This window comes from Acipenser ruthenus, chromosome 13, assembly GCF_902713425.1.
Source record: "Acipenser ruthenus chromosome 13, fAciRut3.2 maternal haplotype, whole genome shotgun sequence".
NCBI classification, from domain to species: domain Eukaryota; kingdom Metazoa; phylum Chordata; class Actinopteri; order Acipenseriformes; family Acipenseridae; genus Acipenser; species Acipenser ruthenus.
In genome coordinates this window covers 32,238,999-32,263,421 of record NC_081201.1, presented here as the reverse complement: position 1 = coordinate 32,263,421, position 24,423 = coordinate 32,238,999, and the positions used below count along the sequence as shown (strand labels likewise).

The following is a 24,423-nucleotide window of genomic DNA, read 5'->3' as shown; positions in this document are numbered from 1 at the left end:
AGAAATTTGAGACCAACAGGTAAAAAACAAATAGCAGAGCACAACAGGAAAGATTTACAGATTTTTTTTTTTAAGCTACCATCACTTTAAGTACACATACTGTAACAGCTTTGAAAGAGCAGTTTTGTACGGTGCACCTCTCCTGGGAGGGTGGGCAGACAGGCAGTGCTCCTGTCTGTCGCAGGAATCGGGTTAGTGAAAGACAAGCAGGCGCAGGATTAAGGGCTGTGTGGTTCGCAGTGTTGCACAATGAGTTAAATGCGTCACGACCCACTTTGTGTCTTCTGAAAAAGTAGTTTGTCTGCAGTGCCTGTGTTTCAGAAACAATAGCTCTGCATCTTGGTGTATTCTCCCTGTCTCTGTATTCAGGGCTTGTGTCTCTCACAACAAGCATGGCAGGGATAGAAAATACTCCCATTGCAGAGCAAGGTTTTACATTCCTTCTGTCAGATTAGTAATAATAACTAGAACTGCCAGGCAGTTTTACGGCTTCCAAGCTCAGTATCAGTTGGACATTTTGGCAATCTGTAGCATTGCAGCACAAGTGTTAGCAACATATCGGTTTTATGGAGCAGTTTCAATTCAAAATACTGCATTAGTTCATTTTCTCACAATACTTTATAACTTTAAACACCATAGTAACCAGGACCCTATCTACACACTGTAAGGAGTTATAATCTGTTTTTACATTTAACCTTAAGGAGAGGTCAAAGGTCACGATTAAGGTAATTTTAGAATGGAGCATATATGGGTTCCTAAATGTGTTGTATAGTAACCATAACCCTATGTGCACTGTCAGGAGTTATAAACTAGTTTCACATTTTACCTTGGAGAGGTCAAAGGTCACAGGCAATGTGCTTTTTGGATAGAGCATATATGGATTCCTATATGTGTTCTATAGTAACCACTAACCTATATACATTCTGTAAGGAGTTATAAGCTAGTTTTACATTGTAACTTGAGAGGTCAAAGGTCACAGTGAAGGTCATTTTTGGATCGAGCACATATATGGTTTCCTATATATGTTCCATAGTAACCATTAACCTATCTCCACTTTGTAAGGGGTTATAAGCTAGTTTTACATTTGGCCGAAGATTTTGAAAAGTTTTTAAAGAAATGTGGCAGGTGGCCATATTGGTTTACGCACAAACACAATTTTTGAACAAGTCAATTGTATTGACACAGGGATGGTGCTTGTCAACTTTGGAGTTAGTCAACTAAACTGTGTTTAAGTTTAAGTATGCCAAGTTTCAGATCAATCGGTTCACCGGTTCCTAAGAAGAAGATTTTGAAAGGCATTTTCCAAAAAATGCGTCGGGCCTTGGTTGACGCAGGAGAGCAATTTTCTTTTTTTTTTTGCATCTGAACTGTAATCTACATGGGATGATACCTGCCAAGTTTCATGCTGATTGGTTATACCACGTGTGAACAGGAGCAGTTTAAAGTTTTGGGAGGAAAAATGACAATAATTAAAATAAATTAATAAATAAAACCAATCTTTACAATAACAATAGGCTTCCCAAGCCAGCTTGGAAGCCTAATAAGACTCCTATTATAGAGCAGTTTGAGCCAGTGCAGGTTTTATATTAATTCAATGAGTTTGCAACGCACTCGTTTTGATCTGAGTTTCAGTTGATATGTGACGGCTGGCTAGAGGAGGGCTGCGAGTGTCTAAACTAAGATGCAATGTTGTATTTCCTGTTGGCTTTTGTGAGAGGTGTGACCTCTCTCGCTCTCGCTCTCGCTGAATTGTGTGTATTTTCACTTGCTCCTGGTTTTAAAACCAGGTCTTCAGAGGTGAGAGGCCAGGTCAGTAAGCTTGCTGTCTGTGCTGCCGCCTCCCCCGAGTTCTGTACTCAAATTTTCTGCCAGAGTGTTTCTGTAGTTTTGGAAGGCGCTGGTCTGTGTGATCCTCCGGCTGGCTGTGAATTTGCTGTGTCAGTTTGTTTTGTAATCAGTTTGTGGTTTTGAGGAATTGCTGCTATGGTCAGGCCATGTAATTCACAGGATATCTAGCACAAACCCTTACGGTCCTCCTCTCTCCCCTCTTTCCTCTTATCCCCCTCTTCTCCCCTCTCTCCATTCCTCTCTTCTTCCCTCTCCCCTCACTTATCAAATGTAGCTGTCAAACTACATGGGTTGATGTTAAATATGTTGCTAGTGTTCTGGTCCAAGTGGGGAGGTGGGTAAGTGAGTGCTTTTTTTTTTTTTTTTTTTTTTTTCACAAATTAAAGCATGGGGTGTTTGTTTTGCCCCTGTCAATCGGTGCCTTCCACAACGTGCACACAAGTGGATTGTTGGATGAACTGTTCCAAACCACAGAGCACAGTAAACAGCACAGTCCACAAAGAAAAACAAACTGAACTTGTGTGCACTCTGAAGCACTTGAAAGAGGTAGAAAATCTTGAGCAGATGGGCTGATTTTCATCTTTTTCCTCACTATGACACTATAAGGATGGAAATAAGACTAAATTTGCATAGCACAAGAGTGTCCAATCATGGTCGTGGAGGGCCATTCCACTTGAGGTTTAACAGGTAAATTAATATCATTAACTACTTCAGGGTCTGGACAGAGTTTGAATTTGTTTAGTTAAACAGTTCAGAACAGTGTTGGAACAAAGACCTAGGTGTGGAAGGGCCAACTTTGGCCCCCCCTGGCAGAGCAGTTCCACCCATTCCAGGTTTTACTACAAGCTTGACTAGCCACAGTGTAGAGGTAGCAACCTCAGGTGTGTCTTATTAAACTCTTAGTAAATCCAGGAATGGATCAAACTGCTGTGCAATGAGGGGTCTTATTTCCATCCTTGCTGTATATCTTCAATTTGATAAAGCGATTCGTTACAATAAGTGACTGATTCATCCATTCAAGCAGACAAACGTTTGGCCAGTGCCGTCTTCGGTGCGAGTTTGTCTGAGGTGGTGTGTCTCACTGTCATGTCCTCTTTGTTCTGTCTCCTCAGATCACCAGAAGCTGGATCGAGAGGCGCGAATCTGCCGTCTCCTGAAGCACCCCAACATTGGTGAGTGAAATACACTAGTACGTATATTAGTGCTGGGTCAAATATTCAAACAAATATTTTTTGACATGTATTCTGATGCAAAATACATGTTGTATTATCTTAATATTATGGGTTCTAATAACTGCAAGACAACTGTTGTACGTTTAACCTTTTGTCTCTGGCTCCTTCACGCCTCATTCTCCTCCCTGTTAATAACATCCGGTTCAACACATACCGGAACAATAACACTGTGTTTAACCTAACACCACATCTCCCTTTCTTGAGAGCAAAGGGTAGACTAAATTTGTCTCAACAGTGCCTTAAGGGATTATTCTGCCCTTACAAAGGAAGGCCTGTTTTTATAACTAGCTTTAGTTTTAAACTTAAGATCTTCTGCAATCTCAGCAATTTATTATTATTTTTCTTTTAATGCTGCTGCTGAAATACGAACAACTATATATATACATTTTAACACTTTCAGTCCTTCAAAGATTCAGTCTCTGATGCTTGTTGATTTAATCTTCCTGATCTTGTCCTCACTTGGTTGGTAGCAAGATGGAGTCTGTTTTCAGAGTAGACAATGATGGCAACGCTGGGGGTTGTGCTTGCGTTTGCAGACTGTTTGGGTGACATCACTGTTAAGTGGACTCAAGGGCAACAGATGATGGCGGTTGCGATGTACAGAACCCTGAGACACATCCACCAAGTAAGACCGTGGAGCTGAATGCTCGGAAATTACAGTTCCTGGAGTCTAACACCCAGACTTGGTGTCCTGCAGTCAGTTCTGGACTCTGTGACACTTGTTAAAGCAATTCTTCTCTGCCACCCTCTTCTCCCTTTCTTTGATTCTAAAAGTAGCTTCATCTGGAAGGTTTGGCCTAAGCATAGAAGGAAGAATTGGTAAAGTCTGCTAAGAAATAGTCGTGCGAGGACGTCTTCCCATTGAAAGTTGAGCTGGGCTATAGCCATTTCTCAAAGTTGTAGATCTGTAAGCTGAAAGTGCCCGGTATGGGTCTTTAGCTTTCTCCAGCAGATTTTTCACTGTCTGAAAAGCTCGTTCAGCTTTGCTGTTGCTCTGTGGGGACTGCTGGTCACATGACTGAACCCATAATCTGTAGCAAAGCTGTGGCTAGAAAACTGCGGTCCATTGTCGGTCACAAAAGTCTTGGGAACACGATGACATGCAAAGATCAACTTCAGATGTAAAATTATGTCACATGATCTTGTTGGTGGAAGTTTGGTTATCTCTATATATCTAGAGAAATAATATACAACAAGGTGGTAGTTGTTGTTGTGAAGCATGAACAAATCAGCTCCTAAGTTCAGCCAGGGCCGTTCTGGTAGCTCCGATGGCATTGGAGGTTCGGTATCGTTAGTGCGTTCCTTGATGCATGTTCTGCAATTCAGAACTAGCTCGTTGAGTTGCCGGCTAAGACCAGGCCACCATACTGCTTGTCTTGCTCGTTCCCTGCACTTAACCACTCCTTGATGTCCCTTGTGTAGTTTAGTTAGGATATTGTTTCTCATTGTTGCTGGAATATGAAGTCTTGTTCCTCTCAGTAGGCCATCTTGCACTGTGAGGAATGCATGCTCGGTCCAGTACCACTTCAAGGCACCGTCCAGTCTGCGTTGGTCTGGCCACCCCTCTGTGCAAAATACCATGACTCTTCAACACACACTGTCTGCCTTTTAAATGAGCTCTGAGTTCATCCAGATAAGTTTTGCTTGCTGGAAGAAGTTCCATTACAAAGTCCACATACACATTGGTGTCTTCCATCAGTTCAGTCTCAGAACTGGTGGTCTTGCTTCTGAGGGGTGCATGTGACGGTGTGTCTGCTGTGGTCAGGCTCTTTTCTGGCACATGTGAGATTAGAATAGGAATATCTCATCAGTTGCATTCTGAAATGCTGAATTCTGGGTGGTGCATCCAGTGCTTGAGCTCCCAGTAAGCTCAACAACAGCTTGTGATTAGTTTCCAAATGGAAATGCTGTCCAATGAGAAAGTCTTTGAACCGTTCACATGCCCATGTCAGGTCTAGCGCTGCTTTTTCCACTTGAGCGTAGCGCTGCTCATTGGGTGTTAAAGACTGTGAAGCATATGCAACAGGCACCCAGTTGTCTTTTTGCTGTTGTAGCAAGACTGCTCCCAGGCCATATGAAGAAACATCTGTTGACACTTTCGTGGTTTTGTTGGGATCATACAGAGCTAACATTGGTGTTGATGAAAGCTCCTGTTTCAGCCTTGCAAAGGATTTGACTTGATTATTGCCCCAATACCAGTGGTCCTTCTTAGAAAGCAAATCTCTGAGAGGTTTGTCTTTTTGTCTGCTAACTGAGGAATAAACTTTCCAAGTTAATTGACTGTTCCCAGAAAGCTTCTCAACTCACTGGCATTAGTTGGTTTCCTCATTTCAAGAATTGCAGCTGTTTTTTCTGGATCTGGTTTGATGCCACTGGCTGAAAGAATGTAGCCCAAGAACTTAGCTTCTTGTTTCCCTAGTTCACATTTGTCAATGTTGAGAGTGGTGCCGGCATCTCGAATTTTCTGAAGCACAGTGCATACACAAACATCGTGTTCTTCCTGCGTTTTCCCCCAAATCAGCACATCATCCATGTGACACACAACACCTTCTAGACCGTCAGTAACTTCAGTCACCATTCTGTTCTGAAAGTGTTCTGGGGCTGATGCTATGCCAAATGGCAATCTGTTGAAGAAATATCTTCCAAAAGGAGTAATGAAGGTTGTGAATTTAGCTGACTCTTCGGCTAGGGGAATCTGCCAGAATCCTATGTTCGCATCCAGCTTGCTAAAAAATGTTGCTCCTGCCAGCATGCCTAGGGTTTGTTCCACTGATGGAAGAATGTATTTCTTTCGACAAACAGATTCGTTGAGCTTGGTGAGACCAACACACATGCGTACAGCACCTGCCTTCTTTGGCACTACAACGATGCCTGCGCACCAATCCGTTGGTTCCTCAACTCTGCTGATCACACCTATCTTTTCCATGCGCGGGAGCTCTTCTTTCACTTGATGCATCAAGGGAAGAGGAATTCCTCTCGTGGGTCTTGAGAGTAAGGTACAGCATCTGATTTAAGCTTCATCTCATATGGCTGTTGTACTACACCCAGTCCGCTGAACAGCTTTGGATAGCTTTCTTTAAGTGTCTGAGTATTAATACTGTCTAACCGCAAGACCAGTTTCAGCTTTGTAATAGCTGGTCTGCCAAGTAATGCTGTCTGAAGATTTCTCACAACATAAACATGTTCCATAGCTACCTTACTGTCCTCCTTCAGTGTTTCACTGTAGACACCCAGCACATCCAGTGGCATTCTGCCTGGGCCAAATAAAGGTTTACTGGCTTCCTTCAATTTGCGCATGCCACCATTGTAGTATATGTCACAATAGATCTCTTCAAGAATCACTAACATCAGCTCCAGTGTCAATTTTAAACCACACACTAGTTTCTCCTGCTTCAACTGAGCCTAAAAAAAATATTGTCATCATCTTGGATCTTATGCACTGAACTTTCTTACAGTTCTTTATTTTCCACACAAATGGCATATCACTTAATTTGCCCGGCACTCAGTCTTGAATGCAAAGGCATTTTACCACGTCGTTGACGCTGTTTTTGTTCAGGCTTGTACTGTGCTGGCTTTTTTGTAAACTTGTTCTGCTGCTGCTGTTTGGATTTGCTGAGCGTTTTTTTTTTTTTTTAACTTAACCACATCAACAGAGCATGACTCTTGAGCTGCTGCTTTTGTCTCCCCTCTGAGATTAGTCTGCTGTTTCTTAATTTCTTCAGACTGCCTGGCCAAATTTATTGCCTTTTCTAACGTTAAATCCTTGTCGAGCTGCATTTTATCTGACAACCAAACGTCTTTCAGTCCAACAACTAATCTATCTTGAATGAGCTCATCATGAAGCAGTCCGTAATTAGTGTTCTGCCAATGTGTACAGTGGGGTAACAAACGGATCTACAGGCTCAGATTCACCCTGTTTTCTCTGATTTAAAACTAGCTCTTTCATAAAGTCACAAAAATAAGGGTCAGATTGTTTTCGTGACTTTTGTGTAGAGAGACAACTCTTGTGCTTTGTAAAATGTAGGCCCTACCATATTTATTACTGTATATTGGAGGACAGCAGCAGCCGTGAATAAACTGAACCTGTATATTTACATTGTTGTCATACTTAGCTGTATTGTAGTACATAGTAGTACTTTGTAACGACTGTAAACCGCACTGGATGAGAGCGTCGGCTAAGTAAATACATAATAAATAATGCTGGTTGAGCAAAGAGACAGCACTGGTCCACATAACAAGCACATTTGTTGAAAGAATACGAGCAGGCGCAAAATCATTGGATCGGCATAGCATCTGGAGAATAAATCCAATGCGACTCGAACGCCTTTTTTTTGTGTTTTTTTTATCTTATCTTATTTTAATTATTTAGAAAATTTTGTTTCAGTGTTTGTCATGAAAAACCGAAATAGAAAAAAAAAAATGATTGGTTGGAATCATCCCCACAACGAGTCTTGCTTCACAATCACAGCACAGTCGATTTGAACCCGCCCCTTGTACGATTTGATTGGTCACTGTGGGGACAAAACCCGCCCCCTCATGTGATTGACAAGCTTTAAAGAAGTCTTCGTTTGCCAAATGAAATTGAAAGATCATTTACCAAATTAAATTGAAAGATCAATTGGCAAACGGTAAATAATTAATTGATTTCAAAATTAATATATGAATTGACTAATTAATTTAAGAATTAATCTATCAATAATTAATGTAAGAATTAAAGATTTAATTTTGACCCTTATAACGCTCCATACTTGCTGATGCTGCTGTTCTCACTTCAAGCAGCTGGCGCTCCCTGGTTGCCGTGTCCCCTTCCATCTTTTTTGTTTTTCTCTGACCGTCTTCTTATATCTAAATATGTCAAGAGCGCATCTCACTATCAGATGTTGCAGGTCACTTATGACACCATGTCGTATTATCTTAATATAACGGGTTCCAATAACTGCAAGACAACTGTTGTACGTTTAACTTTGTTTTATTTAACACGGCAAACTCCAGCCTGCTTCCAGGATATTCTCTCTGGCTCCTTCACGCCTCATTCTCCTCCCTGTTAATAACATCCGGTTCAACACATACCGGAACAATAACACTGTGTTTAACCTAACACCACATCTCCCTTTCTTGAGAGCAAAGGGTAGACTAAATTTGTCTCAACCATACCTTAAGGGATTATTCTGCCCTTACGAAGGAAGGCCTGTTTTTATAACTAGCTTTAGTTTTAAACTTAAGATCTTCTGCAATCTCAGCAATTTATTATTTTTCTTTTAATGCTGCTGCTGAAATACAAACAATAACCACAATAACCTTGCACTTATTTATTTACCGCCTCCCCAGAAGTTGTGCGACCTGTTTAAAAATGGCAAATGAAAAAGAGCTCCTGTGATATGAGAGATTTAATATACACTGCTGTGCAAAACTCTGATGCATTATGGGCATCAACAATTTACTCAAAGCCTCCACTAGTGTTTTCTAATATTATAACAACCATGACTTGCATAAAGAAGGAAAAACATTGAGCGAAAATTTCAGTTTTTGTTTGCTTGTTCAGCTAAAAAAAAAAAACGTACAAGTAAACCTGATGTCTTTATGAAAACGTGTCTATGGCCACTGCTAAGAAATAAATAAATAAACACTGTTTACTGTGAAGAAACAGCAATGGCAAGGAATGAAAAAAAAAGTAAAAAATAAGTAAAATGCACTGTCAACTTTATTTACTATATATTTCAGGAATAAACAAAATAACATTTAACTTGAACTGCTATTTGGCATCCTTTGTTTTGTAGTTAATTCACTATGCAAGGCCTACACAACATATTCTTTACTCCTGGGATATTTTTCTATTTTAACGTGCTACGTATTGTCACCTCTTCCTGTAAAATAAAGGCACACACAAGCCCCCCTGCCCCTGCTGCTAAGCCTTTAGGTGCCTCCACAGTTTGATTTCAAACACATTTTCCCTTGACAAAGGTATGTTAAACATACTGAAATGTTGGGAAGTTGGCTCTTTTGAGCCAGTATATTGAATCCAAAAATAGCAATCCAAATGGCACAGATGTATTGAAAGGACTATATCTGCTCAATCCCTTTCACTCCCCCTCTCTGTCTCGCTCTCAGTTTAAATTCCATTCAAATCAATTCAGTTCAATTTAATTTAAATTGTCTTTATTGGTATGACAAGTCATACAAGTATTATCAAAGTTAATCCAGCAAATATGTACATTTTAGAAAATATCAATCAGAACAGAGATGTACTAAGGTGTCTTGCGTCTCTCTCTCTCCCTCTCCTCTTCTCTCTCTCTCTCTCCTCGTCTCTCTCTGTCCTAGTTTGTTCTCTGCCCCCAGGCCTTCTCTCTCCTCACCTCGCTGTCAAAGGGACAGCTTGTCGTGTTTTCTGCTTGAACTGCAGATAAACACCCAACAAAGAGCAATCGAGGGAGAGGGGGACACCTTTTTTTCCTTATAAAATATATAACAAAGTAACAGTACTAGTATTGAAAGCGTCAGGCTGCAATATATTGTGCAGAGATTTCTGGTAACTCTTTCACTCTCACTTTCACTATGCACATTCTCCCTCTTATTCTCTCTGACTCCCTCCCTCTCTCTGCCTCTCTTTCAGTGCGACTCCACGACAGCATCTCTGAAGAGGGATTTCATTACCTCCTCTTTGACCTGTGAGTATCAACCAACTGCTGTCCCAGACTCCCAGTCCCTCTGCTCTAACCACCTGGCCACACTGCCTCCCTCCCTCCTTCCCTTCCAGTCTCTGGCCTCTAACCTCCCATACCTACCCCTCTCCCTGCCCCCCGCTCCCTCACTTGTAGGGTGTTTTTACTAGAGTCTGTGTCTCCGCAGTGTGACTGGTGGCGAGCTGTTCGAGGATATCGTTGCTAGGGAGTACTACAGCGAGGCGGATGCAAGGTGGGTTCTGGGATTCATTGTTGCCGTGGTTACTTGCTCCAGCCTGTATTCTGCGGGTCAGTACTGAGGGAGATACTTGTGATTTTGAGACTTCTGTACACACACACACTGAGACACAGAAACACTCCCTGCAACACCCACACTGATACACTTCCTCTCTGAGTAGAACAGCGCTGGGTTTCTTTTCATTTGTCCTACTCTCTCACTCTAATTTAACTGTGGTGCTGAAGAATCTGTGGTGAAAGATCAGGTCTGTCGGGACTGGAGGTTTCTGCTGGGATTGAGCTGTAATTTGAATCCTGACGCACTGACACTGCGCTGGAGCGAAGGAGCGATTCTTTCTAAACTCAGGGGTGCCATGCATTCACAAGAGAGCGAGAATGAGAGAAACACAGCTGTGCTTCTGATTTGCTCTCATGCCAGTAAAGCAGCGCTGAGGTGAATTGAATTGGGACAGGGAGAGGCAAGGAGAGAGAGAGGGTTATAGGAGAGGGAGAGTCACGATTACTGGGCAGGGCTCTGGGCTCTGGGCTGTGTCGGATGGGAAGGAATGCAGGATGGAAGTTTTGCCATTTTTGGACAAAAAAGGAAGAAATAAAACTTGCTGCTCCTGATTTAGATTTAAAAGAAAACCACTGTGAAGTATAATAAGGACTTTCCTTCCTCCCCATACCCCTCCCTCTCCCTCTCTTCTCTAAATCTCACCATTGTTTACAAGGAGTCTGAGAAACCTGAAAAGCCAGGCTGTGACATTTTTCATGTTCCTGATACAATAGCTCCAGTACTGTATCTGCAGTCGTGTTGCTGGCATGCTTGTTTATATACAGCTGAAGATGATCAATTAGATTGATATATAGAATATGGTATACTATAGGGTGCTTTACAATAAAAGCTCATATCCACTCCAATTGTACTGTACTATTTGTCTTATATACTGTATATGAGATGAATTAAAAGGTAAAGTTAATGTGACAGCATTCCATCTGATGCAAACTAATTCATACATAGACATTTCAGATGGCTGTATCGAATCAATATCAGGGTCTACTAATATATTTTATTAAATAGGTATAGATATAGTTTATAGATAGAGTTGTATTCTCAAGAGCATGACGTTGCAATCCACTCTTTAGTGGCTTGACTTTTCCAATAATTTCAACACGTCTCTCCTTTTTAAACCCTAATCCATTAGAACAGTAAGCTGGTACAAGTGACCTGGTCTCCTGATTGATCACACTTGAGTTCAGTTTTTTTTTTTTTTTTTTTTGTCTGGCACTGTGGGTTGGGCACATTCCTTCTAATTGGACACAGATGGGAGTCATTCGAGTCAGAGGCACAGCTCTAAATAAGGGCTGACTCTCGGCTTGGACTCCGCTGGGTAGAAACCAGCGCCTTTCACAGAAAGAATAACACCCACAACACAGCAAAAAGGAAAATGAACTCCAAGTTCAATGTATTTGGACTAAACTGTGAAGGCACAGTGAAGGACCCGGGCACAGTGAAGGACCCAGACACAGCATGAACTGTTTTATTTATAAAAATAGACTTTTAAATACCTTGTGAGCTCTCTCTCTCTCTCTCTCTCTCTCTCTCTCTCCTCTCTCTCTCTCTCTCTCTCTCTCTCTCTCTCTCTCTCTCTCCTCTCTCTCTCTCTCTCTCTCTCTCTCTCTCTCTCTCTCTCTCTCTCTCTCTCTCTCCTCTCTCTCTCTCTCTCTCTCTCTCTCTCTCTCTCTCTCTCTCTCTCTCTCTCACTCCAAACACAGTGTCAGCACTGTCTCTTTTTAAATAACATTTCATTTTATTTTTTTCATTTTATAAGCTGGTTATCACGGCTTAAAAAAATCTAAACAAAAAAACAAAAAAAAAAAATGCATCACTGGTCAATTTGAAGTTTATTGGAAGTCCGGTCCCCATTGGAACCGATTTAACAGCAGCTACACAAGAATATCTCTGAGTGTGCAGGTCTGCCTCTCACAATGTCTCTGACAAAGCATTTGAAACATTTAAACCACAACAGGGTCTGTATCAACAGATTAAGTGTGTTTTTAATATCCGCTTTTTGTCTGTTTTTTTATTTAGATTTAATGACTTGTAATATGGTAATAAGTGTTTGGTGGCTACATGTAATCAAGTTGAGAGTGTGCTTTCTCTTGCACCCTTTGTATGACAGAACCAGAAACAGCCAATAGAATTACACTCTCAGCTTGATTAGAGGTAGCCACTGGACTTTTCTAAACCTACATTCCTGTGATATAGTCAGGTGATTTGCTGGAATGTCCTGATAAATGAAACAAATTGAATTGCTGTAAACATCTGCTGCTCTCGCTCTCCTCACGGGTATTCAGCACTGTAGACGTTCACGGTTATTTCTGCAGTTTCCCCTGCAGGTTTTCCTGTGCTCTGTGTACACTGGGGTTCGACCGTGCATGCAGTAACATGCCTCTCTGCTTCACTTTTACCTTGGATTTATGTTTAATGCTTATGGAAAATCTTATGTGGTAAGGGCTCCCAAACAAGTAATTGTTTATAAAATATTTTAAGTGTGTTGTAGAGCAATGCACTTTTATAAGGATGGGGGGGTGGTTATATAGCAGCTCGACTGAGTACCCAGCAGGAACAACAACGAAACCAGTCTGTGTGTGTTCCTAGTATTCGGGTAGATGCTCACAGTAATGTGTATCTCTCCTCTCTCCTGTCCTGTCCCGTCCTCTCCACAGCCAGTGTATTAACCAGATCCTGGAGAGTGTCAATCACATCCACCAGCATGACATCGTGCACAGGGACCTCAAGGTGAGCGCCCATCGCCATGGCAACCTATCGCACTACAGCTGCATCACCCGTCTCCATGGCAACACAGTGCGTCACTCCACCAGGTTCTGCCCAGGATAGCAATACAGCCGACCCCTGTGCTCCTCAGACTCTGTCTGTGCGAGACACTGGAAACAAAACCACACATCACCCTGAGACAGAGACAGAGATAGACTGACTGGAGTCCCTGCCGCCTTCCCTCCTGGTCCCTCTGCTCTAACAATTAGACCACACTGCCAGCTCCCAGCCCCTCCTCGGCTCTAACCACTAGACCACACTGCCAGCTCCCAGCCCCTCTGCTCTAACAACTAGACGACGCTGCCAGCTCCCAGCCCCTCCTCAGCTCTAGCCACTAGGCCACACTGCCTCCCTCCCAGCCCGTCTGCTCTAGCCACTAGGCCACTCAGCCTGCCATCAATTCAGGATGTGATGTGAATGTAAACAGGGGTGGCTGTGGCAGTGTGTTGCTATGGAGATGTGTGACATCACAGCAGCACGTCAGCAGAGTCTGTTCTGCAGAGACTAATTATGTCAGCTGTAATTCATCACTGCGATGACATCGCTGCCCCGGAGCAGAGGAGATACTTGACAAGCCGGTCACACAGTGCACCTCACAACGCATCACTTCCTGTGCTGTTCTTCAGGGGTGCAGAGTGATGAAGTCAGCCTTGACCTGTGTACGACTCCTGTGTCTGTCCTTGTCAGTTCATTTTACTGTCTGAGTGCTGCGTCCGACTTTGTTTGTTTGTATGCCTGTTTCCCCTTCTCTTTTTGTCTGTCTGTCTCTCTCTTCTCTTTTCCACGTCACTCTTCCACTCTCTGTCCACATGTCTCCCATCCGTCTCCTGCTCTCTCCCCCTGTCGCTTTCTGTCTCTATCTTTCATAGTCTCTCTCTCTTTCTGTCTCTTATATATTTCTTTGTCTGTGTCTTTCTGTCTATTTGTCCCCAAGTCAAGTTCACAATGTTTCAGCCTGAACTTCCTGACTCTTGTTATTAGTCAGTGCAGTGTTAATAAATGTTCATTGAGTGCCCCCTGGTGTCTCTGGGTGGAATTGCACTTGCAGGAAGACGCACACACCAACTTAGACTCCCATTGCAGAGCAGTTTGGGCCAGCCCAGGTTTTACATTCTCCAATCTTACCTATTCACAGTCTATAAAAAAGTCATGCTGTTTGTGTGTGTTGGTTGGCGTCTCTCTCTATTTGTATTGAATGTCGGTATTGACTCTTTGCCCCCCAGCCTGAGAACCTGCTCCTGGCTAGCAAGATGAAGGGGGCGGCAGTGAAGCTCGCTGATTTCGGACTGGCCATCGAGGTGCAGGGAGAGCAGCAGGCCTGGTTTGGTAAGAAACACACTCCTCAGTTAGCAGCATTGTCATTTGTTCAGTCAGTCATTCATTTATTATACCCTGGGCTGGAGGGAGCACCGTTTTCATTAGGTGTGGGAGGGAGCAGTTCAGTCTCCATGTTGCAAGCCTGCCTTCAACTGGAGGGACCGCCATTTCTCTAGGGGGTGAGCAGTTCAGTCTCCATGCCCATCACATTCTTGGCCCTGGTTTATTTTAGCCTACCGGACTGTAGTCCATGTTGTCAGCGTCTCATCTTTCAGACACGCATACGTTCAGGTTTTTGCCCAGTTTGTTGTTGTTCTCCTGGAGTGTGCACTGTGATGTATATTCAGATCTGCCCCAAATTCTGACTGATTTTTAAAAACTACTTTTTGTAGTAACTTGCTTACTCATCCTTGACATTTGACAAGACTGTTGTTGTGTTTTTCTATTTTCTGCAGGTTTCGCAGGCACCCCTGGCTACCTCTCCCCCGAGGTCCTTCGGAAGGACCCCTACGGCAAGCCAGTGGATATCTGGGCGTGCGGTGAGTCCTCCAGCTTTACTCAGTCTTACAGAGTGCCTGTGTACCACTCTGCCCTGTCTAACCCCCTTTCTTGCTGTTTCTGTCTTTTGATCAGGTGTGGTCCTGTACATTCTGCTGGTGGGCTACCCTCCCTTCTGGGATGAAGATCAGCATAAACTGTACCAGCAGATCAAGGCAGGAGCCTACGATGTGAGTGCCTCTCTCTCAAGTACAGCTCTATCGCTAACTTCCTGGGGACACTGAATTCCATTAGATGCACTATTGTTAGTTTTTACCCTTTTTTAATTTTTTGTTTTTTAAAGGGCTGGTTTATAGACAATCTACCATTTCCTAATATTTAAGTTCTTACTTGCTCAGATCATTTTTTTTACCATGCTTACTTACTATCACAGCAAAACTAACTTCTGTAAGGGCATCTGGCGATTTACAATAGAAAGTAACCCAACTAGGACAGTGGTGCAGAACACGTTTCCAAATGACAAGTAGAGATGCTTCAAAATAACAGGCGAGTATGGGGGAGAGTCAGAGTAATAGCATAGCTTACATTTAGTTATGTTACTGTGTTTTTTTCTACAAAAGGAAGTACTGTAGTGTATTGTGCTGTTGTATTTCAATACATAAACCATCCAATTGCCTGAATCTTGAACTGGAGAAAGAAGATCTAAATGTAAAGCAGTTTCTTGATTTTCAATAGAAAGCTTCTCATGGTCTCAGAGGGTGGATCAGTGACCATTGCTGGCAGCAGGTTTCTTTTTATTTGCATGTCCCCTTTTCATTGAGATGCTTCGGGTTTGATAAAAGCTCTACCGAGTTAGTAAGGTGCTGTTTCTCAGAGCTGCGGTCTTTCTTGGGGAGCCCACTCTCTTTAATTAGATGACTTGAGAAACTGTTCCCCTGCTGTGCCATCTGTTTTCCTGCCATCCTTTATATTCATTAAAAAGAAAATTCTAGCTCCTTCTGAGATTTTTTTCACCTCTCAAACAGTAACCTGGGTGACTGCCTCATTCACATGCTGCACAACCAGAACCAGACAGTCTTTTCACAGGCGCTGAATACGTGTGCTGAATACAGACCCTGCCACTTCATACCTGCGTAGTCACTGTCTCCAGCATATCAGTGATGGTCTTATTGTGTATGGCGGTTATGGCAGACCGAAGATCCTTCGAAGGGAATTTAAAACTAGAACAGACAGAGAGCTTCAGTCTCCTCCTTTTGCAGGCACTGAATTCATGACAGACGGCCGGGTCAGGTTTAAAGCCTCCTCCGGCGGTATTGATCTGGGAGGATGAAGTGTCTCAGCTGCTGAATGGGTGGAGATTGGCACACTTGTTCATTTTTAATTGGCTGCTATTGAAGTCTGTGCTGGAGGTATTGATCCTGTGAGGGCAGGGAGACGCATTGCAGAGAGGCGGGGGGGAGGGCTGGTACACTTGATTTGAGATGATTTATTGGCCTGCACAGAGGATGAGAGATTAGGGGTGACTGATTTGGGTACTAAGGAATTCCATGATCGTAATAGTGTAGCCACGTTGGCCTATTACAAATAAGACATTTAGTTGTAATTTATTATTATTATTATTATTATTATTATTATTATTATTATTATTATTATTATTAGTAGTAGTATTAGTATTATTATTATTAGTGTTGATACAACTGGGCTGAATGTCTTGCTTTTACTACAAAAAGCACAAATCTTTCAAATATTTTTCTAGGTATTAATGGCCCTGACTTTGTACCCCCCCCTCACCCCGGTAAATAGTCTGTTACTGATCTGCTTCTTTACTTTTGAGTTATTCTTCCTGAATTGGTCAGTATAGACAGGCCCAGTTTGCACCTGTATATGAGAGGGCACTTCCCCAGTATCTGATATTTCTATTGTTTCTCTCCCAGTTCCCCTCGCCAGAGTGGGACACAGTGACGCCTGAGGCCAAGAACCTCATCAACCAGATGCTGACCATCAACCCAGCCAAGAGGATCACTGCTGACCAGGCCCTGAAGCACCCCTGGGTCTGCGTGAGTAACACTCAGCGATCCCACTCTGAGTGTCTGTCTGTCTCTCTCCCCCTCTGTCTGTCTGTTTCTCTCCCTCTGTGTGTATGTGTCGGCTCTTCTCTCCATCACAGTTTAATCCCTTGATTTCCTTCCCTTGTTCAGCAACGCTCCACCGTGGCGTCCATGATGCACCGCCAGGAGACTGTAGAGTGTCTGCGCAAGTTCAACGCACGAAGGAAACTCAAGGTGGGTCTCTCTTCAGCCCTGCCTCCCTACATCACTCCCCGACTCCCTGACTTGTTTCTAGGTGTCAGACTCCTCTGAGTAGCAGTGTTTAAGAGCCTGCTAACTCCTATTACACACAGAAAATATCTAACAAAGCTTCTACAAGTTATGTGCTAGATTTAATCTGTACCAGCTTGCGTGAGAGGGCTGTGAAGCTCAAACTGAGCGAAATCATGTCTCTTTTAAAATAACCCCTGTACAAACTATTCATTATAATTCACAGAAACTCAAACTGCAATTAAACATAAGAAGTGTTGTCTTGTATGTGATTCATAATATTTTTTTCAAAAGAAGTGGGACTTAATCTTGCGATGATGCCCTCAGTTGAAAGTGATTGGGCTCCACATTTTGGGTAACTTCTGTCCATCTGTTCCAGGGAGCGATCCTTACCACCATGCTGGTCTCAAGAAACTTTTCAGGTAAGGTTCATTTAGCAAATAAAAAATCAAGAAAGAAGCTCTCATCAGTAAGAAATGGCTGTGTATTGGTAATGCTGTGGTCTGGAGGTAAACCCCTCTCTGGAGAATTGAAAATCCTGCACACAAAGACACTGTTTTTAACACTAGCACTCTCTGACAAACCAGGCCCTTCCCATCTTTATATCCCAAAGGAGGTTTAATTACAATCCGTTTTAATCCTTACTTGTTGTGTATTGTGCTCATGCTTGAGAGTTTATTGAACAGCTGGATCATGATAGAGTAACGCTCCCTTGATCACAAATCTTCATGGGGTATAGAATATAGTTAATGCGTTGTGTGTATTATCTGGCTGCTCAAACTGTGAAAAATGATTTCTGTGATACTAAGAAACACCCCAAACACGATGTAATAGCTTATTAAATCACAAAAACGAAGATTGAACTCTGGGAATTACTACTATTACTACATAAAAGGAGAGTTGTTGTATTTGTACCTTTTAGTATGGTGTCATGTATTCTGTGCAGGGATGACATCTGTACACAAGATAATAAGATATGCTGGATTCTAACACATTCTTAACCATGACTGCTTCATTTCCTATACATTATTGATAATAGTAAAATGAAAACCTGCCATAGCCCCACTCCAGGAACTCCTGCCCCCTATAGGTGGGAGCTGAGAGGGGGGGTAGAATGTACCAGCTCCAGGTATATGTCAGCAATTCCATCTAACGCTCCACAGTGACCCCAGCTTAGGAGACTTGGAGCTGCAGCCCTCCGTGCCCTGCCCGGCATCGCCATCTGCTTTGATACAAAAGTGATACAAAGTGTTGTAAGTCTTTTAAAGTGAGTGTCCTTGCCTCTCATGAGTATAAAAGACATCCTCTTCCCCAGTTCCTTATTGTTTTGCAGTTGGTCTTTGTGTTCTTCAGACTTTTAATTTCACACTCTCTTTGGATGAAGTCCTTTCAAACTGTCACTGCAGTCTCTTCGGGTCACTTCCTGTGTTACAGGTAGAAGGACCACACCACCTGACCACAATGTTTCCTACATGCAGCAATGCTCAAGTTGGTCCTTGCATTGTAGTAACCCTTTATTGTCAGTTTAATGATTTTTATTTAAATTTGTCACATTCTAGCATGTGAAAATAATGCTTTATACCAAGAACATCCCTAGCTTTACATTTATGTAAATAATGAAGTAGTTTAGTAGCGTTCTGTCTGTTTCACTTTACACGGACAGACAGCATTCAGAAGCTGTTACTTGCCTGGAAAAGTGGAAAATGAATTATTAACTAAATTTAACTAAAAACCGAAAGGAAAGGGCCTTGCTTTTGACACAGGAAGGAAATGAACGCCACAGTGTTGTGGCAGGAAGCAGTGGCTTCTCCATCTCGTCAAAGTGAAACAGAAGTCTAAAAAACAAACCGACAGCAAAACAGTAAAATGTCATTCTGCTGGATGGAGTTAGGGTTTCTGTATTAAAATGTATAAAGGACTGAAAAGTTTTGTTTTGGAATTTGTGTTCTGACTCTAGCCCCCATTGCTGGAGAGGTATAGTGCTGTCTCCTCCAGTAGCCAAGTGTTTTTAAAGGTACCTGCTGGAGAGATATTGAACTGCAGTGTTTTAATGGGGTACCGGTATTTGATATGGCTCTGAGGGCCTGTCTGTCTCCTGGCTTCTACCAACTGAACGCCTTTTTATCCAATAGTTGGCAGGCAGAGTACCAGCCCTGCCGCCGCCACCACCAGCACTGCGGCGCTGGCAGAGCAAGGTACGTCCTAGCACCAGGGGGAGCCGTGAGCTTCCACTGCGCAGCCAGCATGAGGCCTGGGAGCCTGCCCGCCAGTCACACAGACCAGCTCACTCGCACATGCCTCTCACATCCATCCATCTCACACGCCCATTGCATGCCGGCCACAGCCAGGCCAGGCTTTACTGGCAGCTGTAAATGACACAGCCCCATGCCAACATGAACCAGCCTTCATGTCATCCTTTTTCTGTTAGAATATTAATATGGTGAACCCTTCCGTATGGACATGGCAAAATCAGTTCATTAACACCAGAAATAAAAGGCTGGTTTGTTTTCAGATTAACTGGGGGTAGCCACCACATGTGGATTTACCAACAAAAATGTGTTAGAGATCAATTAATTACAAATCTTAGGACAAATGGCATGTGGGTGTTCATACACCTGAGATGGTGCTGAATTCACAGTAAAACCTGGAATGGCTCAAACCACCACATGAATAAATCAATAAATACACTTTAAAACACATTCAGTGCTTTTTGTAGCAGATCAGTTATGTTCTACAATGGGGTGGGTGTTCTGTTCTAAAGAATGCGGCACTGTGTTTTTAGTGAAGAACTTGTCACAGTCGCCCATGCCCACGCACACTGCTAAGTGAATTTAAAAACAGTTTACCTGCACACACAATTTATATAACATTTCTGCCAGAAATTATAGTGCAGTTAAATTAAACTTTTTGTTGCTGGTATTTTCCAGTTTTCTAGATTATTGAGAAATGATATCAGAATTAAGAATTTCAGATTCATGTAAGTTATCTATCAACAAAAATTACATAGAACAGAAAGAGAACTGCACTGCTTTGCAGCTAAACATCTTCAAGAAAATTACCTCTGATTTTCAGGCAGCATAAAGTGTGCTTAGCAAATTGTGATTTAATATCATCCCATACTGCATTCATTTTCGCAATGTTTTACATCAGAAATCACATTGCAGCAAGCAAACACGCATGCATTAAATAAGTTGCATGGTTATTATTAAATGCATATGTTCTAGATTTCTTTGCTGCTTGTAACTTGTATTTCGCTGCAGGGAACCCATATGTGAGGGTCATTAGTTCACAGCTATGGGCTGCTTAATGTATTTACATGGGGATCATTGCTAGAGTAGACCCTGTCCTAGAGCTGTATTTTGGACTAGCTCCTAGCTCTAAGGGTAGGGGGTCTTTTTAGAGGGAGCATGTGACATCTTACACTTCTAGGCAACTGTAGGTTTCTTGCAGCTCTTGGGGGCTCTTATAGTGCTATTATAGTGCTATTGGACCTATGGGATTACTTACAGTTCAATAGTACTGTATTGGGAAACTGTTGGTGCTATAGGAGACCTCCTAGAGCTGAAGGGGCTTCATCATTAAATGCTGCTCTAGCCCTTGGTGTAGGAAATGCGAAGCGCAGTGTTTGGGCTGGTGGAGGGACGGGGTTGCGCTCCGATCCTGTGTTGGATTTGGTGTCCAGTTGTGTGTGCTGGGCCGCCAGTGCAGGTGTCTGAATGGAATAGGGACTGGTCTGAACCAGTACGGAAGATCTGCATTATTCACTGCTGCAGGAGTGAGACCAAGAAGGGTCATGTGCTCTGTTCTGATTTCCTGGTCACTTTATAGGGCCATTCTACCGGCCCATTCATTTGGTGTATACCATTGCTTCTTGCGGGAAAGCGGTCCTAACTTCAGCGCTGGATGTCAATGGATCAACAGCTCCTTCCAAAACTCAGCAATGGAATACAGCAAGCTCTACCTGCTGCTGGAACTCCGGAACTGTAAAGCTCTTAGATGTCAGTATTTAGCACTGGCTCAACAGTGGGGTCAGTACTGCTGCCATTGCAGCTCCAGTATAGTCCGCCTCATCTAGCGAACTCTAGAGCTGCTATAGCCAACATGGCCGGGGATCCAGTTTCATAACCTGCTCTGTAGCCAACCAAACAGCAGCTCCTGCCCAGTCCTAACTGTGCAAACCTGCGGCTCCCCTCCCTCTCAGTGACAGAAGCAATAGAACACACCTGTACCGGAGTGTGGAAAGACAGAGTGAGAGGTGCACCCTGGGAAACTTCTTTTTTTGTTCGTATAAATTGCATGCTGAGCCTCTTTAATGAAATAACCCCACACACTGTCTCCACCTCCATTCTAACTGTCGCATGCACCAGAAAAAAAAGGTAAAAAAAAAAAAAAAATCGTTGCAAATACGCTGATCCCTGGAGCCAGCGTTACACTTCAGCCATCAACACCGGGCCAATAGGCAACCCACATTACCTGGCGGAGGAAAAGCACTGTTCTCATCAAGATGTAGCTTCACTGTAATCTGTTGCTCCCCACCACCGTCTCATTTTATCTGGCCAAAAAACAGGTCCAATATAAACATGAAGTAAATAACTACCCTCTTCTAGTAAAAAAAAAATAAACTAATATATATAATAATAATTCCTGTTCCCAATGACACTCCCAGACCCCTAGTCCTTTTTCAGACCCTCCTGAAAATCTCCACTAAAGTGTTCAAACCACCACACAGCATGCAGAGTACAGACACACTGCAACACCACAGCCACAGCTCAACCCCTAGATATTCACTGTATACACACAGCACCCTGACTCTTATTCTGTTTTCATGACCTTTGGCCCTTCAGGGTCTGTTTTTATTGTGTAAACCAACACTCCTGCTCACAGGGACCCTCTTATGAAAAGGAAACAAAAATGCTTACATAGGTTTAAATCAATGACTGTAGTTCAACACAATACATTTTTAATTTAATTTATAGAAGAAGAAGAAGAAGGAAAAAAAAAAAACGGAAATAATTTACCCTAAGATTTCCCACGGGTTTCATGACATGTTGTCACACCTGATTTACGACGACTCCAACATCACTGTTGTGTGTTCAAGGCCGTGTCATCCAAGCTCTGTACAATAGAGTAATGCTATATAATTAAACCTGGTGGCTTCTCACAATATTTAATGTTGTATACCCAAGGGCACTGTTTTTGTTTCTCAGTTAGACATTTCCTTGTGTATCTATTTGTTTCTCAAAGCTAACATTGTCTTGTTTTCTACATTTCATTTTACAGCTGCAAAAAGCTTACTAAACAAAAAATCAGATGGCGTGAAGGTAAGTGTTTTGGAAAGGTGGGGCTTTCTCTCGTTCTCCCTCGACTCTTTCCTTTATTACTTTGCTGAGGTTTAATGTTGAGGAAGCTGAGTTTTACTCGGGTCGAGCGGTTGACTGGGTGGCTAACTGGCTCAGCAGTCTCGCTTCCTCTCCTGTAGTGCTGGAGACCTGAGTTCAAGTCGCCCTCATTGCTCTTATTTATTAACATCTCCCAAGGAGTGCCCACGTCCAGCACAACAGGCTTGTAAATGCTTGCTGTCGTGCAACCATGACAGCACCAAGTCCTCAAAGAATTTGCTTGTGTTAAGATTTTATAATGGAGTGTTTTGAAGTTGCGGATGAGCTGGTGTAGTAGAAGTATGATATGAGCACACTTTAAGAACCTGCATTGCTGTATTGGATTGTAACGGCAAGATTACAAAACACTGCTATCGCTGGTCCAGATCACAGGAGAAGGGGACTATGAAGCTGTGCTGTAGGGCCACTGTTTCTGCTCATATTTGAGCAATATTCAGAAGAGATGCTGTGCTCAGCACTCCAGTGCAGCTCAGGACCCAAACCATGTAAATGGAGACAGAACTTTTAAAACTGTCACTGCACCCAAAGCGACCCACTACAAACAAAACAGCAAAAAAACTACAACTTTTCAATCAGTTTTAAAGAAATGTAAACAGTTTTAAAAACATATATAAAAACCTTGGACGATAACCACCATACTGTTAAAATAAATGGTGATTTTTAAATAGGCTTGTAATGCTTTAAAAAAAATATTCAATACTGGCACAAATGATTAATGATAGATAATTTAAATAGATAAATAATTCTAAAAACACTGACATGTAAATTCATGAAACTAAAAAGTTGCTTCAGCATCACGTTGTTTGTGCCATCAGGTAATACTGTCTTCACATAAAATGGTGCCTCGGCTTGCTGTAGTTCTTTCCATGTGACTGCCCAAAAGCGCAGAGATTCAGGGGCAGAGTGCACCGAGCAGGCGTAGGTGTTATGACGGCATAAGTGATGGGCGCTATTTTTTTGCAGAGTGCACCAAGCAGATGTAAGACTTATTCAGGCTGTAAAGGGGTTGTAACTGCACGCCTGCTAGCGGGTAGGTGTAAGGCTGGTGTAGACAGGCAAATAACAACATAGGGGATAGAGGCAGAAAGTTCAGTTTAAAAGCAAATCAGCTTCGAATATTGTAAAATAACATTTATTTTAGCAAAAGCCAAAAATGGGTGGAATAGTACATTGGTTTGATGATTTACAGTACTGCCATGCAATGCGTTGCGAAAGAATCCTACGGGACAGATTTTATCCATTGGATATGTTTGGTGAGCTTGAGCTCTATCAGCATTATCGATTACCAAGACAGAACCTCCTTCGTCTTACAGATGAAATGTGGGAGGACCTTCAATATATGAACCAAAGGAATGCTGCCGCCTTCTGATGAAATATCACTGTCGGGTTAAGCTTAGAGTTAAGAATTTCCTTGTTCTCTTTATATAAGGACAGCAGTGTGCGTATTTCGTGCTCTGTAAAGTTGTTTTTTTTCTTGACATTTTTGCTTATAGAATGCGGAAGCCAACACGTGAAATTTCCCTTCTCTGATGCGCCTCGGTCGCAACACGGTCGTTACTACACCAGGGATGGCTTTGCTTTGGTGCACTTGCCGTGGAATTTACTTTTAAGTCGGGCTTAAGTTGGAAGTAGTAACGACGACGTAAGCAGTTGCAACGGCAACGGTGCACTCTGCCCCTGAACACCAAGTAGTTAGTAGCATGGGATACGGGATTCAGAACACCAGGAAGTTAGCATGGGATACGGGATTCAGAACACCAGGAAGTTAGCATGGGATACGGGATTCAGAACACCAGGAAGTTAGCATGGGATACGGGATTCAGAACACCAGGAAGTTAGTAGCATGGGATACGGGATTCAGAACACCAGGAAGTTAGTAGCATGGGATACGGGATTCAGAACACCAGGAAGTTAGCATGGGATACGGGATTCAGAACACCAGGAAGTTAGCAGCATGGGATACGGGATTCAGAACACCAGGAAGTTAGCATAGGATACGGGATTCAGAACACCAGGAAGTTAGCATGGGATACGGGATTCAGAACACCAGGAAGTTAGCATGGGATACGGGAT

At 42.7% G+C, this 24,423-nt stretch overlaps 1 protein-coding gene across 14 annotated transcripts in view; it reads left to right on the top strand.

The window, feature by feature from the left end:
• The window catches only part of LOC117417715 (calcium/calmodulin-dependent protein kinase type II subunit gamma), a 62,006-nt gene that overhangs the window by 20,380 nt on the left and 17,203 nt on the right, over positions 1 to 24,423 (top strand). For 8 of the 14 annotated variants that reach the window (XM_058985136.1, XM_058985134.1, XM_058985133.1 and 5 more), the window contains exons 3-14: positions 2,961 to 3,020; positions 9,691 to 9,745; positions 9,927 to 9,992; positions 12,710 to 12,782; positions 14,042 to 14,144; positions 14,591 to 14,674; positions 14,769 to 14,863; positions 16,568 to 16,690; positions 16,832 to 16,915; positions 17,331 to 17,373; positions 19,084 to 19,146; positions 22,232 to 22,272. In XM_058985136.1, the coding sequence (XP_058841119.1) occupies positions 2,961 to 3,020; positions 9,691 to 9,745; positions 9,927 to 9,992; positions 12,710 to 12,782; positions 14,042 to 14,144; positions 14,591 to 14,674; positions 14,769 to 14,863; positions 16,568 to 16,690; positions 16,832 to 16,915; positions 17,331 to 17,373; positions 19,084 to 19,146; positions 22,232 to 22,272 (890 nt within the window). The remainder of the gene's footprint in view (positions 1 to 2,960; positions 3,021 to 9,690; positions 9,746 to 9,926; positions 9,993 to 12,709; positions 12,783 to 14,041; positions 14,145 to 14,590; positions 14,675 to 14,768; positions 14,864 to 16,567; positions 16,691 to 16,831; positions 16,916 to 17,330; positions 17,374 to 19,083; positions 19,147 to 22,231; positions 22,273 to 24,423) is intronic. The other 6 variants (XM_058985137.1, XM_058985135.1, XM_034029941.3 and 3 more) reach the window with 1 other exon arrangement.